Here is a 17398-nt window from a genome sequence, read left to right as displayed (position 1 = left end):
ATTGTGGATATTTAGTAGTGTAAGAATATATAATGGTTGGCACATAAATGAAATGAAATTAAATAAAAGCTCTTTAAATATCACAAAACAATGTGACACTTCTGCACGTACCTTGTTGCTGTGGACCAACTCGTGCAAACACATTATTCATAAAATCACAATTCAATTTGATTTTATTATTATTTTTTATTTAAAATTTTTTTTGTCTGTTAATATTATTGAAGCTACCGACGCTGCCGACGACATGGATTATTGGTAGTTCAATTTGAAATAAATGCATGCAATATGATTATTTCCATTCACCTCTACAAGTAGGCCATCTACATAATATTATTATTATTTTTTTATATATATATGACGCAATAATTAAACCAATTTCGTTGTGCCAATCATGGAGCACACATATATACGAAGTCGCCCTCGTACTTCCAATTTTGTCTAAGTATTATGTTTAATTTGCTTATAATTAATTTGATTTTCATTAAAATCTTCAGGATTTATGATATTTCTATGTACGAATAACGAATAATGAAAAAAACAAAACTAAAATGTGTGTAATTATGTGACGATCTACGGTTAACAATCACTCGATGTAAATAACTTGGTGTAGCATAGAATTTCCGACATACAGCTCAATCGAGGCGACTGAGAAAAAAATGAGAAGAAATGAGGAGTTCTTCAAATTAATTATAAGGGTTCAAGAATTTGCCACATTTTGGCAAAACTACACTTTAAAAAAAGGATATATAATTACTACTCCCTATCTTCTATTTTTCCCTATTTCTATTTTTTTTTCTTTTTCTACATATTGAGTAAATTAAAAAAAAAAAAAAAACACGAACAAAATTTGATGAGTTAGGAATAAATACTTAACCTAGAAAATTAATGAACTAAAAAAAAATAAGAAGGGGGGAAAATTTGTCTAAACCTCAGGCTCAATGTGGTCTCTCCAAGAAAAATTAATACTAATCCGTACTAATTAATCTTAATTAACACTAAATAATCTGCCGGTAATCGGGGCCAATATGTTGATGGATCAAGTAATCGTCACCGTTGGATACATCAAAGATCATGTTCTGATGATGATGCATAAACTGCTGCTGCTGGTTCTGCTGAGCCCTCACCATCTCTTTCTGCCTTCTCAGCTCCATTACTTTCCGGTGCGAATTCGAGTGCTTCGTCATCACAAACGTCGGGCTCGACGCCGGCCTGTACTCCGGCACAAGCCGGCCCGACTTGTACCTGACACCGCACGCATTGCAGAGCGTCTTCGGGCCCATGGGCCCGGTCCTCCACTGGGGCGTCTTGTCGGTGGCGCAGTGGACGCACCTCCTCCCCTCCCCGCCGCCGCTGCCGGAACTGTCGGACGCCTCCTTCTTCTTCTGCTGCGCCGCCGCCGGCTTCCCGGACTTCTTAACCGCCACGTCGGATTCGGAAGAGGACGACATGGCGGGGGCGGTGATGAAGGCCGCCGGCGGCGAGGTGGACACGGCGAGGAGACGGGATGTCCAGTTCCCAGGGGCGGCGCGTGGGCGCTTGCTCCGGGCCTTCGCCGGGACCGACATTTCGGTGGGGATCAAGGGGGTGGGGTGGGCCGCCTCCGGCGGCTGGAACTGGTACTGGTGGGTCTCCGACGAGTCGTTAGTAGTTCGGGCGGCCTTCATTCCTTGAATTAACTGCATCTTCTGCAAATCCTCGCTCGAAAATGATTCGTCCACGAAATTCGACAGCCATTCCAGCTCAGCCAAGTCATCGTACTGTGTAATATTAATAAATTTGCCAGAAATTAATTAATTAATTAAAATCCCAATTTCTATAACAAATTTAACGTACGAAGGAAAATGCTATGCATTCCACATTGCAATTCTAAATAAAAGTTGCATGACTTATGTATGTATGTATAATTATAGATACAATAAAAAGTAATTATACGTACAGGGACACAAAGTTCATTAGAGAAGTGGTCATCGGCGAAGCCGTGGGCGGTGGTCTGCAAGTAGGGTTCCGCCGTGGAGAAAGATGAATTGCAGGAGTTGTCGGCGGTGGTGGGAGCGGCGGTAGGAGAGGAACCGGTGGAGGTGCCGCCAGTCAACGCGGCGCAATCGTCGCCGGCGTCCACCATGCCGTCATCGTTAGGGAAGTCGAGGAGGTCTTCAATGATGAAAGCGTCGACGCCGTTTTTGGGGTTGTTGTCGGCGGTGGTGAATTGAGAGTTGTAGTAGGTTGTCTGGTAGAATTCGGGGGTTTCCATTTGGGGGAGATTAATTCAATTAATTTAGGTTATTGATTTTATTGAAAAGAAGTGAGAGAAAGTGGATGTGAGAGAAAGAGAAGAAGAAGAAGAAGAAGAAGAAGAAGAAAAGAAGTAAAGTGGGGAATGTGTGTGTGAAAAAAAATTGGGTGAGGAGAGGAGTGAAGTTTCTTTGTGGAGAGAAGTGAGGGGAGGGGTTTATTTGCGCTTGAAGGGGACACTGTGGTGGCTACAATTTTGGATTTTGACTAGGACAAATTATGGCTCTTAATCATTCACTCTCTTTTTTCCTTTTGGGGATTTTTATCTAATAATTATTATTATTTTTATTTTTCCATAATCTTCCTCCTAATTTGAGTTAATAATTGTGAAATTACGATTTTGGGTCATTTAATTTTGGTAATGGGTGTGTTAATGTGTTATGATGACGACATGTGACATGTGATTGGATTGGTGGACCACACGTGAGGATTGAAAGAATGGTCTTTTACTTAAGAACTAGGTCATCTTAACGGACCCTTTATTACAATGTGAGCAAGTTATTCACTGCATAAAGTGCAATGGTACCATACTTAGAGTCTGTTAGGCTAAACTTATTTTAAACAGCTGATATGCTCTTACGTCTGATAAGATGTTTTTAGAGCTGATTATCCCTTACATCTTATTTTTAGGATTAATTTTTAATGTGTTTGAATAATGAGCTTATTTCCTATTTTTACTCATTATAAGATCTTAAATAAAAATGTGGGGTAGATGTATTTTTTTAAAAAGATCTTATTTGGTGTCCAATAGCTTATTTTGAAACAAATTAATATATTTTGTAAAAAAATTACCAAACCCTTTGGAAGAGCTTATAAGCTCTAAAACATCTTATAAGCTCATTTTAACATCTTATAAGCTTAGTCAAACACCCTCTTATTGCTATATCATGGTCCACCCAATTAATTTTTCTAACTACTCTATTTATTTACGAAGAAAATTTAATTACTTATTATACTGTACAGTCTTCTTACTTCACCAATTAGACCACTATTGCTAGCCGATTGAAGTATTATTCTTGTTATTATAGATCTAGTTTTTGAAATTGAATTATTATCAACTTATTTTATGTTATAGATGTAAAACGAAGTGGCGAATGAATTTTCATGTCAAACTTGGCCAAAGATCGTGGAGAAATGTGGGGGAGAAGGTTAAGACATGGATGAAATTGTGGGTCCCACTTTTTTAACTCCAATCCCGATGTTTTTATGAATTAGTAGATATGTGTAACTTTGTTTAAAGGTTACAATGTATATTGTAATTTATTTCATTTACCTCAATAGAATCTCTGCTTTGTGCAATTATTTAATTATAGTATTAAAGAAAACTAATCTTGTCTACTGTCCGAATTGCACGTGACAAAGGGTGGAGAGTGTGTCAGCTAAAGCATGTGAGCGCCTAAGGCTTGTGCCAAAAGCCGAACCGGTAGTCAATGAGACGTGGCAATCATCTATTGGTGTATCCGCCGCTGCTGTCCAATGATATTCGTAGCTCACGGCAACGTGTGAGCACGTGCGTCTAATGCACCGCACCTGCGTCGTCATTCCTTGTGACATGTCACGTGCAAGGGATGCTCTTATCTTCTTTACTTTTTTTCTTTTCTTTTTTGAGCTTGAGGAGTGGGCCGTGGGTTGTGCGTATATATATAGGCCGGGCTTTGAATTTAGCCCATTTAAGGCATATTTACACCGTGGCCCATATAAAAAGCATTTTAAACGGGCCCGCCCAATTTGGACCGGGCCCGATATTGTGTATACCAGAAAAGCTTTAATCGGAATTCTGAAGGAAACGAAATGAACTTCCAATTTTGCAGAGATCTGCAGATTTAGAGATGTCGGCAAACAGCAGGAATTCGAATTCAATGAACTGGATGAACCGTATGGTTTCCGAGCCGTACTACTTGCTCCACTTTCTACTGTTCTTCTCCTACATTCCCCTACGATGCTCCGCCGCCAACATCCTCTCCCCTCTCCGATCAGCTCATCTTCTTCACCGAGTAATTCATGATTTCCTGTTTTATTTTTTTTCCTGTATTTTTTAAATTAGTTGATTGTTCTGTTAAATCAATTTATTAGCGTTGTTTCTGAGTTATCGATTTGGTTTGTTTGCTGTAGGAGACACAAGCGCTGCTTGCTTTTTGTGTTTTAGCCGCTATTAAGGTATGGGAATTTTTTTAATTTTTAGTTTTTATTTTAATATAACTGTGATCGAATTGTTTGATTATCTTAATTATTACTGAAGAATCGTATTGATTTCGCTATGCGCATAGTTAATTAAACATGAATTTAATTTTCCTTTAGTTCATCTGTTTGCAATGCATTTATTTTATATTGTGTGATGTTATCACATTAAACAGCTTTGAATTACTTCGGAGTACATTGATTGTGTTGTCGTTTATACTTTGCTGGAAGCCGTGGTTCCTAATCCGGTATCGTGTTTTCTCGATGCTAACTTGCAGGTGACAAGAAGTGAATCATGGGAGGCTTTTATATCCGATACCTTATTTCATGCAAAGGTACACAGTTTGCTGTTTTTTGAAGAAAATGCATAGTTAGCATTTAGGTTTAGATTGTACGAAAATGCGGTGCTATTGAAAATTGAATGCTTATTAAATACAGGAGATAGGAATCGCAAATATTTGCAAATGAACTTTGCATACCTTCCATATTTATTCTCGTATCTGTTATTCAGTCTTTGCAAAGTGGAACGTTCGTAAGGGAGAGGGCTTTTTGAAAAGTTTGAAACAATCGTGCTATGGGAGAGAATTTCCAAAACTAGTGTCGTAATATTCAAATGGGATATAACTTTCAACTCCGTTCGTCATATGCCTGATTTTGTTTCCTTAGTCTTAAAGAAGTATATATCTTAACTTGGATTCTTTTTTCCAGATTTTCCTTGCTGCTATAGCTTTGGTCATGGATTATCACTTGGCTTTGTGGTATGCACTAGCATTTTTGGGTATGTCTTGCACAGTGGTGTTTTCTTTGCCTTACCTCTGCCCCGACTTCATAATTGCAGCTTTGTATTTATCTTATATTATGTAATTTATTTAATCTGAATTTAGTTTGTAGTAGTTTACAGTGGAATACACGATAACAATTATTCCATACGAGTTAAAACAGTGTAAATGATAATTCCAAATGAAAAGTTTCAAAATATAGAGTCATAAATCGTATTGTCACAGATTTACAGTTTTTAGTTAACTGGGCAAGTGAATATGTGAATGTGTATAAATATTCTTAGTTCTTAATGTATTTATTTTGCTTCTGCCTGGCAGTTATATACATCATCGCCGAACAACCTGCATATGGAGGACTAGGTACAAAGATGGTTACACTGTTTCAATTAAATTTCCTTATGTATTCTATATCTAACTGGTGAATATATATTGCATATCGTTCATTATTTTTAATACTGATCTTTTGTCTAATTTTTTATGTCTATTTTGAATTCAACTAATTTAGGTACAACTAGCCAATTGACACCGCTCCAGTTAGAAACATTGCTTACAGAAGGGAACACATCAAGATTCTGGATGGTTGGTGTGTAGACTTTCTCTTAGTACTTATTAACAGCATCTGTTAGACAAGCATAATGCGAAGTGTAGCTAATTACAATGGTTCCTCAATCAACTATTTTTCGGCAGGTGGAATTTCGTTCTTTGTCCATGTCCAGTTGCATACGAGCAAGTTCTTTTTTCCCGGAACTCTCGATTACGTGAGTGTTTAGCATCCCCTATTCTCTCATGCTTGTCATTTTTTTATTGTACTCTCGACCTTTTGTCATAAACTTATTAATTCATTTGTGATGTTTGTTTGTTGCATTATCCTTTCAAAGCTTTTCATACTTCCGGTTTCTTCTTCTGCAGATTCTCAAACAAAAATTTATCCTTTGGAACAATCGATCTTGGACTGTTTCCGAATGCTGCTGAGAAGTTTGGAGTCACCCTCGGTACGGGGAGCCCTTCTATTGCTTTCTTGAAATATCTTATGTCGTACATTATGCCCATTGATGACTGATGTGTCGTACACACACAGGAAGCCTTCACCAACTTCCAGCTTATATATTGTTTCATGATGGAGCTGCTATCTCGCGCTTACCTGATACGGATTACGAAGCGAATTTTTTCGATTCTCCTGTATCTAAGGTCAACAGTGTTACCATTCATATTTCGTAATTGTTACTATATTTAAATTCTTAACTGTTAATGGAGTGTTCTGATTTGCTGATCTGCAGAAACTTCTTTGCCGGCATTTTGAGCTTGATAAACAGCTCATTGATCATATCCATATTAAATAGGTAAGCAATAGAGCACTGCATGTCGATTATTTAGACCAGGTATGATTTTCGAACTCCAACGTCTATCCCTTAATGAATCAATTCCTCCCAGGTTTGAAGTGGTTAGAATGTAAAAGAAGCATACTTCTTCGATATATTGCTCTGCCGCCCGATAACAAGTACGCATTCTTTTTCCGGGCACTTTTCTTTTTTTAATTAATCTCCAGATTTTCAATTTCTCTTTAGTAGGAATGTAAGGCTTGTCTCACGAAAAAGAATTTTGTTCATGGGTAGATAATCTGCGTGAAAAAATGGATACAACATTTGGGCTTTCACTTTTCCTTTCCTTCTTTGGGCTTTATTCTCTCTTTGATTTCTTTGCCCATTTTTTTTTTTTTTTTTTTTTTTTTTGGAAATGGTAAAATTAGAAGTTCAATAAGCAAATATATAATAAACGAACCATACGCATTATTACATTTTCACTGATTGTCATAAAATATTATTGATAAAGTATTTATCTACCTCATTTAAAAAAAATAAAAAAATTATCTACCTACGATTTCTTTTTCTTTTTTATCTTTTAAAAAAAATACATCATAAAATGCATATTTCTTTTGTATGGTTCTCCAATCCCACCTACCAATTTTATAATTAAAAGAAGTAAGACCAATTAACAATAGAAGAAGACAATAAATAAGGTTCAAAACTTGTGTATTGGGCCCAAACCATCATATGAACTGATATTGCTGGACCACCCTCTACAGACTACAGATGGAGTATTTCTTTATCTTCAGAATATATCAGAAAATTAAAAATTAAAAAATAAAAAAAAAAATCTTCTTAAGTACTAATTTCGTTGTATAAGAAATCAATAAATCATCCCGTACAAATTAGAATAAAGAAAAAGGAAGCGCCGCCGAATATTCTTCTGATCAGCCAATAAAAAAATTGCTGAACAATAAATGGGCCTCTGTATCTCTTTCTTCGCGCCGCTTTAGTGGGCCCCAGTTACAAGCTGTCGGCTCACGCCCGAGCCGGCCCACTGACAAACGTCTTTTCGTGCTTCCACTCACTATATTACGCGTGGAATTCCTTTTTCTTTTTTGTATGTAATAATAATTTCATAATATGTCTACTCGTACATGAACCGTATCTCGTCTGTGACTATAATCACTCATACTTTAATTTTTACGTCCCATCCGTTGGATTTTGTCACTGAAACCTGATTTAATTAGTTGTATGTTATTTATTTCTATATTTAGTTGCTTATTAAAATTAAACTTAAAATTAAAATTAAAATTAAGAATTAGAATTAAAATAAAAATTAGGGCACGGTTCAATTTCTCGTAATAGTTTGTTTAAGAATAGTTTAATATTAGAATACATTTTTAACGATTGTAGAGTTTGTTCATGTGTGTTAATTTTAAATAATTTTAGGGTACAACACATGTACTTTTAACAAAAGTTATATCGAGTGTGGCACACGCGTTATCAGCCTTCTGGAAGCAGCGACTGGGGCTATAATGCCGGGAAACTTTAGCCTTTGACAAAAGGAATGAATGGGGTATAGTAGCGTTAGCGTGAGAAATAAATAAGAGGAAAAAAAGAAAAAAAAAGGATGTAATAAAATGGGGCGTGGAGCACGATATAAAGTTACAACCCAATCTTTCACGCGTGCGGGCCACACTCCCAGAAGTGTGGGGCCACACTCAGATTCGGTCTGCTCCCGTTCAGCACAAGCCAGACAGGTTTCTGGGGCACGTGTCTGCACCCAGATTAATTTTTTTTTTTTAATTTATCCGGTTCTTCCTTTTCAAATTTTCATGGTTGAGTACAGCAGATAATAACTAATTAACTGTTTATTAATTTTCACTAATGTTTCATCATTTAAAGAAATGGTAAAAAAATTCAACACAATTGGTCTTCCACCATTTTCAACCAATAAATAAAACCAAAGTTTATTAGTGTGTGTGTGTGTGTACAAATATTCAAAGTTTGAGTGGCAGAATTTAAGGAAGACCAGAGCAATAATATGGAAAAATTGCATTATTGAACAAGTCTTTCTGCTTTGAAATATTTAGTGCATATTATATTATTAGTATATCTGTGTTATCTGGTTTGAATTTCAGAACCCATTAAGGATTATTTAATTTAATTTAATTTAATTTTTTTATTTAATTTAATTTTAATTTCCCTTGTCAGATATATAGCTAGGTTGAATCCGTAGAGTTGAATGAGCAATGACAATAGCAGTAAGGTAGGGCATTTATTAACAGGGGGATATCATGATTAATACTATGTTATTTTTTTCTGGTCATGAGACAAATGGAATGTAATGATTTAAATTTTTAATGAATTACTTGAATTTATTCTTTTAATGAATTATTATTATATATATAATGAGATACTATTGTAGAGGTTGATGATTTAAATATATATAGAGCAGCATGAATGATGATGAATGCAACAAAAAGCATACAAATTTTAACTCAGACGACGACGCATGCTCTTTTCCTTCATTATTTTGTCTTTCCTTCCATTTTACCCCTCAGCTCAAATTTCTTTTTTGCTTTTTTTTTTTTTTTAAATATTATTATTATTTATTTTATTGTTAATTAGGAGAATTGATTTATGAGGCCGAAACATAGTGCTATGTCATCTTCATTAACTTTTTTCTAGTATATCTTAGGCTTTAAGCTAAATTTTATTAACATTTTTGTTAATAAATTTTTATTTTATTTTTGGTACATTTAAATAATTGAGCTTATTTGATATATTGAGTTAGTGGAATTATAATTTTAAGAAAGGGTAAATTACGGTCAACCCCCAGAGGTAAGTCTGAATTACGAAAAACACCCCTCGTGTTTGGGTAATTACAACAACTATCAATCTTCTTAACATGTCCACCCTTGTGGTGTCAAATTCAACACGATCCTTTTGATTTAGTTGAAGGATCTCTAGTTTATACTCATTTTATGCAAAAATGCAGTTTTTTATGCACTACAATCTGATATTTACAAGTCAAAAGACATATCTTATGATCATCTTGTTTCAAATTTTGGAACTGAAATGAGATAAAACGGGTACAAATTGGAGAGTATTCCACTATGTGATACCGTAAACATAATCATGTAAGAAGATTTATAGTTGAGAGGGGTTATTGTAATCTACCCAAACGTAAGATTCTAATTTTTTTATAATTTCATCTTATAATTTACCCTTATAAGAAATTATATCAGTTTAAGTGTATTTTTGTATCTTATCTAGACACAGTATTTATTCTAAATGATGTAAAAAGAAATCATTTAATATATATAAGGTTGGCTTTTATGAGTTAAATTTTCTTGTGACTGATTAAAAAAGTTATACACAGAAAAAATAATTATTAATTAATTAAAATAAAATAATAAAAAAAAAGGGAGCAAAGCAAAAAAGAAAACAGCAACAGCGGAAAGCAAAACAAGGAGGAAAAGGACAATCAAACTGATTTACATTTACTCCAAAAAATGGTCTCCACTTCTCACTTCTGTCCCCTTAGATTCTAGATTATAGATACACACACACACACACATATATACATATATATCTTCTTCCTTTCACTTCAGCCCACCACACTCGAACAAAACCCAGATTATTATTTTTTATTTATTTATTTTATAAACAGGGGTGGGGGGACGGAAAACGGTGATTATGGGAGATCTGTGTATAGTGCTTTGCGCTGCTGTGTGCTTCTGAAGAAACAAGACGACACCGTTTGCTCTTCAAACAGGTAGCACCACAAACTCATACGTATGCTTTGTGTGTTTCTAATTGTGCGCGCGTGCGTGCGTGCATGTGTGAGTTTCTTGAATTTTGAAGAGTTCTGCTAGTGGAAGTTTCAAGACGCTTCAGACACAAGCTTCACTCAAAACAATTAACTTATTCTTTTTATTCTACTTCTTGAAAAGACACATGCTTATTTGCAATATATAATTATATATATATATATATGTATGTATAAATGTTGTCTGCATGTGAGTGTTTATATTCAGATCCACACGTATACGGCACCGAATAGCTGCCTTTTCTTATCTGGGCTGCCGTCTATTTCTGATTTTATGAGGATTTGTGGAAGAAAGTTCACAACTTTCTGTGATTAGGGTTCATACAAACACACACACACACACACACACATAGATGGAATTGGGGATGTGGTTCAATTTGAAGAAAGAAGTCTACTTTCTTCATTTATTGCATCCTTAACTAAGCTGCAAAGAAGAAAATTTTAGTAATTTTAAGTGGGCTTGCTTTTTTTTTGTTAGTTTCTTTATAAATTTACAACTAGTTGGGGTATTTGTGAATCAAGACAGTACCTTGGAAATGTATAGGAAATACTGCAGATTTGTGTTTTAATCTGAACAATTGTCCGATTATTGTGCAAAATATAGGTGCCCTTAAAAAATTGAAAAAAAAATTTGGGGGTAAATTTTCTGAAAGAATCTATCGATTTTCTTGAAGTTATGATGGCGGTGACATCATCGTGCAAAGACAGTTCGAAAATGGGGTTAGACAATGGCAAGTATGTGAGGTACACACCGGAGCAGGTTGAGGCTTTAGAAAGGTTGTACCATGATTGTCCTAAACCGAGTTCGCTTCGAAGGCAGCAACTTATTCGAGAATGCCCCATCCTCTCCAACATCGAGCCTAAGCAGATCAAAGTTTGGTTTCAAAACCGAAGGTATGTATAATAATATTATGCCTCAATATTTTGTCGTGGTTTTACGGATTTTAATTTTATCGTAATTTCACTATGTTGTATTGGAAAACAGATGCAGGGAAAAACAGAGGAAAGAGGCGTCGCGCCTTCAAGCTGTGAACAGGAAGCTGAGTGCGATGAATAAGTTGTTGATGGAGGAAAACGATCGTTTGCAGAAGCAAGTTTCTCATTTGGTGTACGAGAACAGTTATTTCCGACAACAGACTCAAAATGTAATCGAATTATATTTGCCCTTTTCTCGTTTTCTCGTTTCATATGATACTCGTGTGTTAAAACAAAGTTAGAAACAAAAAAAATGCTGTCTTGATCATGTTTTTGGATCTTTTTTGTCCGATTAGAGTATTTGATAATTTTTGTCGTTTTTCTGATTTTCAGACAACGCTAGCCTCAACCGATAATAGTTGTGAATCGGTGGTAACAAGTGGTCAACACCACTTGACTCCTCAAAATCCTCCGAGGGATGCAAGTCCTGCAGGGTGAGAATTACGCGTCTTGTTCATTATTTTGTAAATTATTATTATGAATTTATTATTTGTTATCTTCGTTAACTTATGAATTGCGCTTCTTGTATCTATTGTAGACTTTTGTCCATTGCAGAGGAAACTTTAACAGAGTTTCTATCTAAGGCTACTGGAACTGCTGTGGAGTGGGTCCAAATGCCTGGGATGAAGGTAATAATTTAACCCCTCTTTTTTTTTTTTTTTTTTTTTTTTCGATATCAATTTTAATAGTGGAATTTATAAAATAAAAGTGGAATTTCCGACTTTTTTTTATGATTTAATTTTTTTTTTTAAATTCTCCGATTATTTTCACTTGGCAGCCTGGTCCGGATTCCATTGGAATCATTGCAATTTCACATGGCTGCACTGGTGTTGCATCACGTGCATGCGGCCTCGTGGGATTAGAACCTACAAGAGTGAGTTCTTATTCATTTATTTAATTTTTTTTTTAGCTGAGCATTTTTATTTTAATTGAATTAATTTAAAAATTAAAAATTGTCACTAAAATAGGTTGCCGAAATCCTTAAAGATCGGCCTTCATGGTACCGTGATTGCCGAGCTGTGGATGTTCTGAATGTCTTGTCGACTGGGAATGGTGGAACTATTGAATTGCTTTACATGCAGGTCAATTTTTTAATTTTTTTTTTTTAATTTCTATTTCACATTTAATTTTTATTAATTATATTCTTAACTAAAAAATATTTTATTTAACAATCGATTCAGCTATATGCGCCGACTACTTTAGCTCCCGCTCGTGACTTTTGGTTACTACGCTACACTTCTGTTATGGAGGATGGCAGCCTTGTGGTACCTACTAAATCTTTTTAATTACTCGTCGCAAAATAAAACGCATACGTGTACTATTTTTGTTTATTACAAAGTTTTATTTATAGGTATGTGAAAGATCACTGAACAATACTCAGAACGGTCCCAGCATGCCACCTGTGCAGAATTTCGTACGAGCAGAAATGCTTCCAAGTGGATACCTAGTTAGACCTTGCGAAGGTGGTGGTTCGATTATTCATATCGTTGATCACATTGATTTAGAGGTATATATCATCAACACTTGTTTGGTTCTTGATTTTATCAAGCAATATTTTTTTTATTTTTTTTTAAATTAATTGTTTTCCGGTCAGCCTTGGAGTGTGCCCGAAGTGTTACGCCCACTATACGAATCATCAATGCTTCTCTCTCAGAGGACAACATTAGCGGTAAAAAAAAACTTATATTAAATAATATCCCCGTCGATAGATTGGATTAATTGTATTTTATAATGATTTAAAAAATATATATATATTCAGGCTTTGCGCCAGCTCAGGCAAATCTCTCTAGAAATTACTCAGCCTAATGTGACTGGTTGGGGGAGAAGACCCGCAGCTTTGCGGGCCCTCGGTCAAAGATTGAGCAGGTTAATTATTTTTATTTTCTTATTTCAATATTTTTCTCCGCATGCATGCAGTTTAATTTAGTGTGTCTTAATAATTTTATCCAATCGTAAAATGCAGAGGCTTCAACGAGGCTGTAAATGGGTTCGCAGACGAGGGCTGGTCAATGATAGAAAGTGACGGCATCGATGATGTCACCGTTCACGTGAACACTTCTCCGGGAAAATTAATGGGAACTATTCAAACCTACGCAAACGGATTTCCTTCTATGAGCAATGCCGTGCTGTGTGCTAAAGCATCCATGTTGTTGAAAGTACGAATATCGATCGAGTTTTAATTAATTTTTAATATCTCAACATAATTTAATATCCAAATAATTACTCATCAATTTTTTTTTGGGTTGGCAGAATGTTCCTCCGGCTATACTGTTGAGGTTTCTAAGGGAGCACCGATCGGAGTGGGCCGACAGCGGTGTAGATGCTTATGCCGCCGCTTCTGTCAAAGCGGGCCCGTCTAGTTTGCCCGTTTCTCGAGGTGGATGTTTCGGTGGGCAGGTTATTCTTCCCTTGTCTCAAACTATTGAGAATGAAGAGGTGACAATCTAATTTAATATTAGTATTTATTTTTCTGATATTTTCTCCCATAAATTGTATCGATTTCAATTATTTTGTACCTTCTCTTATTATTATTATTATTTTTTTTCTTATTAATAAACAGTTCATGGAAGTGATTAGGCTGGAAAATATGGCTCAGTATCGAGACGACGTAATTATGCCTAGCGATATCTTCCTCTTGCAAGTGAGTTATTATATCAAGCCAAAATTTGCCATATATCATTTGATTGTTAAAATTTGGGTTTTCGTCACGGTTTGTAAAGGGTAATTTGGGTATTTTCGTAAAAAAAAATGAGGCGATTTATTAGGTTCCTTAATCTTTATACATGATGATTTGATCAGGTGTGTAATGGGGTGGATGAAAATGCCATGGGCACATGTGCCGAGCTTATATTTGCTCCGATAGACGCTTCTTTTTCCGACGACGCACCCCTTCTTCCATCCGGTTTTCGTATTATTCCTCTCGATTCAAAATCAGTATGTCTCTTGTCTTAAATCAATAATTACAATCCACTATTTATTTATTTATTTATTCATTACGTGCTGATATTATTTCGATTTTTAACAGGATGCATCTAGTCCAAAACGAACGTTGGACCTAGCATCGACACTTGAAGTTGGACCGAACAACAAACAGTGTGGCGATAGGAATAATGGATCCGTAAAATCGGTGATGACAATAGCATTTCAATTTGCATTCGAGATTCATCTTCAAGAAAGTGTGGCTGTTATGGCTAGGCAATACGTACGAAGCATTATTTCGTCTGTTCAGAGAGTGGCGTTAGCACTTTCCCCTTCTCCGATTGGTTCTCACGTTAGCTTAAGGCCTCAACATAGTGCTCCTGAAGGGCAGACTCTCGCCCGTTGGATCTGCCAAAGCTATAGGTACTGTTCGATTCTTTCTTAGCTACAATTTTCCTAATTACACATTAATTCGCAAAATCTTATTTTATTTTATTAATTTTTATTTATTTATGTTGCAGATTTTTCTTGGGTGTGGATCTACTGAAAACTGTAGCTGAAGAAAGCGATTCTCTTCTTAAAACACTCTGGCAACACTCCGATGCTGTGCTCTGTTGTTCGTTAAAGGTAAACCCTAAACGATTTATATCGACTCTGATTTTTTTTTCTATATATTAAAATCATGGATTTTTAATTCATTAACATTGTTTTTCGTTCTTCTTAATAATGTAGGAATTGCCGGTTTTCACGTTCGCAAATCAGGCAGGGCTCGATATGCTCGAGACAACCTTAATTGCACTTCAGGACATCACGCTCGAGAAAATATTCAACGACAACGGAAGAAAGACACTATTTGCCGAGCTCCCACAGATCATGCAGCAGGTATATATATATATATATATATATATATATATATATATATATATATATATATATATATATATATATATAATTATATATACAAATTTTCAACACCTTTGATTGCAAAATTAATTTCATGAATTTATAATTTTTATTTATTTATTATTTTTTGTCGGTTAGGGTTTCGGGTATTTGGAAGGCGGAGTGTGCATGTCGAGTATGGGGAGACCGATTTCGTACGAGAGAGCAGTCGCCTGGAAGGTGATGAACGAAGATGAAGATGTACACTGCCTCTGCTTCATGTTTAGCAATTGGTCTTTTGTTTGAATTAAGAAGAAAGAATTTCCAGATAAATTAAACCTAAATTAAAACATCATATTTTGACCTCTTTTTTGTATGAATTGACCACTGTCTTCATTTCTCTTTACTTTGTACTGTGTCTGAATTTCTAAGTTAATTATCCTTAATTTATGCTAAACAACTGTTTTTTTTCTCACTCTTTGTATAATTCTATGTTTATTTAACTAAAATTATTAGCTCGACTGTGTCCGAACAGCAAGAACACGTTTTATTGATCGAGCAATGGAGCTTGGAATCGATTACAAGACCACACACACTCGCGGCAAAACACTCTCACAGAAAACCCTAGAAACTGTGTTGATCAATGGGGTGTTTCGCGGAAAATACAGTTTTTATCCCTCAAGTTTTTATCGATTCCACATTTGGTCCTCCATGTTCACGAAAAACACATTTGGTCCCTCATGTTTCAATAATTTAACACTTTTGGTCATTTCCGTCAATTTACAGTCAGTCCGTTAGTTAAGACAGTGATGGACACACGCTTGATTCCGTTAGTTTTAACGGGAAATTGACGTAAATAACTAAAAGTGTTGAATTTTTAAAACATAAGAGACCAAATGTATTTTCTGTTAACATGGGGACCAAATGTGAAATCGGTACAAACTTGAGGGATGAAACCGGGGTGTTTGTCTCTCTAATATCAATTTATTTTGGGTAAATAAGAAAAAGAAATATGCCTAAAAATGGCTAAGTTTGTCATTGTTAGAAGATGTCATGTTGATTTTGAACAACTTAATTTGGGCAAGCAGATCAATCAGTTTTGCTAAACGGTGTCTGATTTCTATTGCTCAAAATTTTCAAAGTGACCCCTCCATTATGGAATAATTGCTTTTTCTTTTCCTTTTTTCTTTTACTTTTTTCTTGAATGAGGAGAAACAACTTGTGATGGAAACATAAGAGCATTTGTCTTTCACCCTACTATTTTATTTACATATATGGACCTACATAATAACTATTTTTGCTAATTAATTAATTAATTAGCTGTCAACATATTAGTTTATGCTTGGTTGTAAAGTGAAGTGACTGAAAATTGAATCCTCGGAGTGGTGTCAATTTGGGTGCCTAAATAGTATATGCTATAAGTTACATACATAAAATATATATTCATGATGTTCATAAATTCGCAAATACACATGAAGATCGATAACCGAACTTTTGACACGAGTTTGATACAATAAAGAACATAACAAGTTGATCCAATAACTTAACTGTGTCTCAACTCCGTCCATTATGCCAAACTAGCCCCAATCATATATTATACAAAACGTATGTTGTTTTATATGTTTCGGTTCGGTTCGATTCAGTTCAGCTTCAGACATCTTCGTTGGATTAAGATTGAAAGTTATAACACCAATTTCAAGAAATGAAGATATGATTGATTATTTTCTTATGTAGATGGTGTGTGATTTGAGTAGTGGTCAAAAGTTGTGAAATATCCTAAAGGCCCTTTATTGATATAACACAAATATTATGTAACCAAAAAAAGTGGGTTTGGACAGCAAAATCGCATTTTGTTCTTTGAGGTTGAGTTAGGTTATGTACTTATAAGTCATTCCATTTTGTCCCCCCAACTAAACACAATTTTTGACTTAATTATGACTTATAAGTAATTGGGGCTTAATACTTTGGCATGTGATCTTTTTTATTGTTTTAATTAAAGTATAGTTGTGTGATTGGCTCATAGATACATAGGCATGCTTGCACAATGAAAAAGAAAGTAACACTACCAAACCATATGTCGGCTCTCTCTCTCTCTCACACACATTATATATTGATATACCTAAATGGGCCGGCCCAATGGACCCTCAAATTTATCTACCAATTAGGCCCATTGCAAGAACGCCCAATCACATACATGTGGGCCCATTACACGAAAGCCCAAGCTCCTTCAA

General features: G+C 35.3%; 3 protein-coding genes across 4 annotated transcripts; 2 read left to right on the top strand and 1 right to left on the bottom strand.

Annotated features, from left to right (window-relative positions):
* Positions 1–657: 657 nt before the first annotated feature.
* LOC105977051 (GATA transcription factor 9) lies at positions 658–2511 on the bottom strand. Its single transcript, XM_013002313.2, has 2 exons — positions 1937–2511; positions 658–1757 (listed from the first exon to the last, which is right to left on the bottom strand). The coding sequence occupies exons 1-2, from the start codon at positions 2249–2251 to the stop codon at positions 996–998; spliced, it is 1077 nt and encodes a 358-aa protein (XP_012857767.1). The 5' UTR covers positions 2252–2511; the 3' UTR covers positions 658–995.
* A 1419-nt stretch (positions 2512–3930) lies between these two features.
* On the top strand, positions 3931–6903 carry LOC105977258 (Thioredoxin superfamily protein). The gene is made up of 11 exons (XM_013002561.2): positions 3931–4286; positions 4405–4449; positions 4749–4805; positions 5179–5248; positions 5568–5609; positions 5755–5828; positions 5937–6007; positions 6159–6241; positions 6328–6437; positions 6527–6589; positions 6681–6903. Exons 1-10 carry the CDS (start codon positions 4122–4124, stop codon positions 6587–6589), a joined length of 780 nt encoding a protein of 259 aa, XP_012858015.1. The 5' UTR covers positions 3931–4121; the 3' UTR covers positions 6681–6903.
* Positions 6904–10008: 3105 nt separating this feature from the next.
* On the top strand, positions 10009–15642 carry HB-8 (homeobox-leucine zipper protein ATHB-8). Of its 2 annotated transcripts, none has more exons than XM_013002494.2 (19): positions 10009–10337; positions 11066–11285; positions 11377–11536; positions 11700–11800; positions 11905–11995; positions 12145–12240; positions 12335–12448; positions 12548–12631; positions 12718–12873; positions 12961–13035; positions 13126–13232; positions 13330–13522; positions 13617–13802; positions 13927–14007; positions 14166–14300; positions 14392–14708; positions 14807–14912; positions 15018–15167; positions 15327–15642. In XM_013002494.2, exons 2-19 carry the CDS (start codon positions 11068–11070, stop codon positions 15471–15473), a joined length of 2517 nt encoding a protein of 838 aa, XP_012857948.2. In that variant the 5' UTR covers positions 10009–10337; positions 11066–11067; the 3' UTR covers positions 15474–15642. The 2 variants fall into 2 exon arrangements, with proteins under 2 accessions (XP_012857948.2, XP_088671191.1); XM_088815065.1 differs by having other exon boundaries at positions 10030–10337; positions 10996–11285.
* Positions 15643–17398: the final 1756 nt, after the last annotated feature.

The sequence above is a fragment of the Erythranthe guttata genome, chromosome 1, assembly GCF_056151865.1.
Source record: "Erythranthe guttata isolate IM_541 chromosome 1, IM_541, whole genome shotgun sequence".
Taxonomy (NCBI): domain Eukaryota; kingdom Viridiplantae; phylum Streptophyta; class Magnoliopsida; order Lamiales; family Phrymaceae; genus Erythranthe; species Erythranthe guttata.
This window is presented reverse-complemented; position numbering and strand designations above follow the sequence as displayed.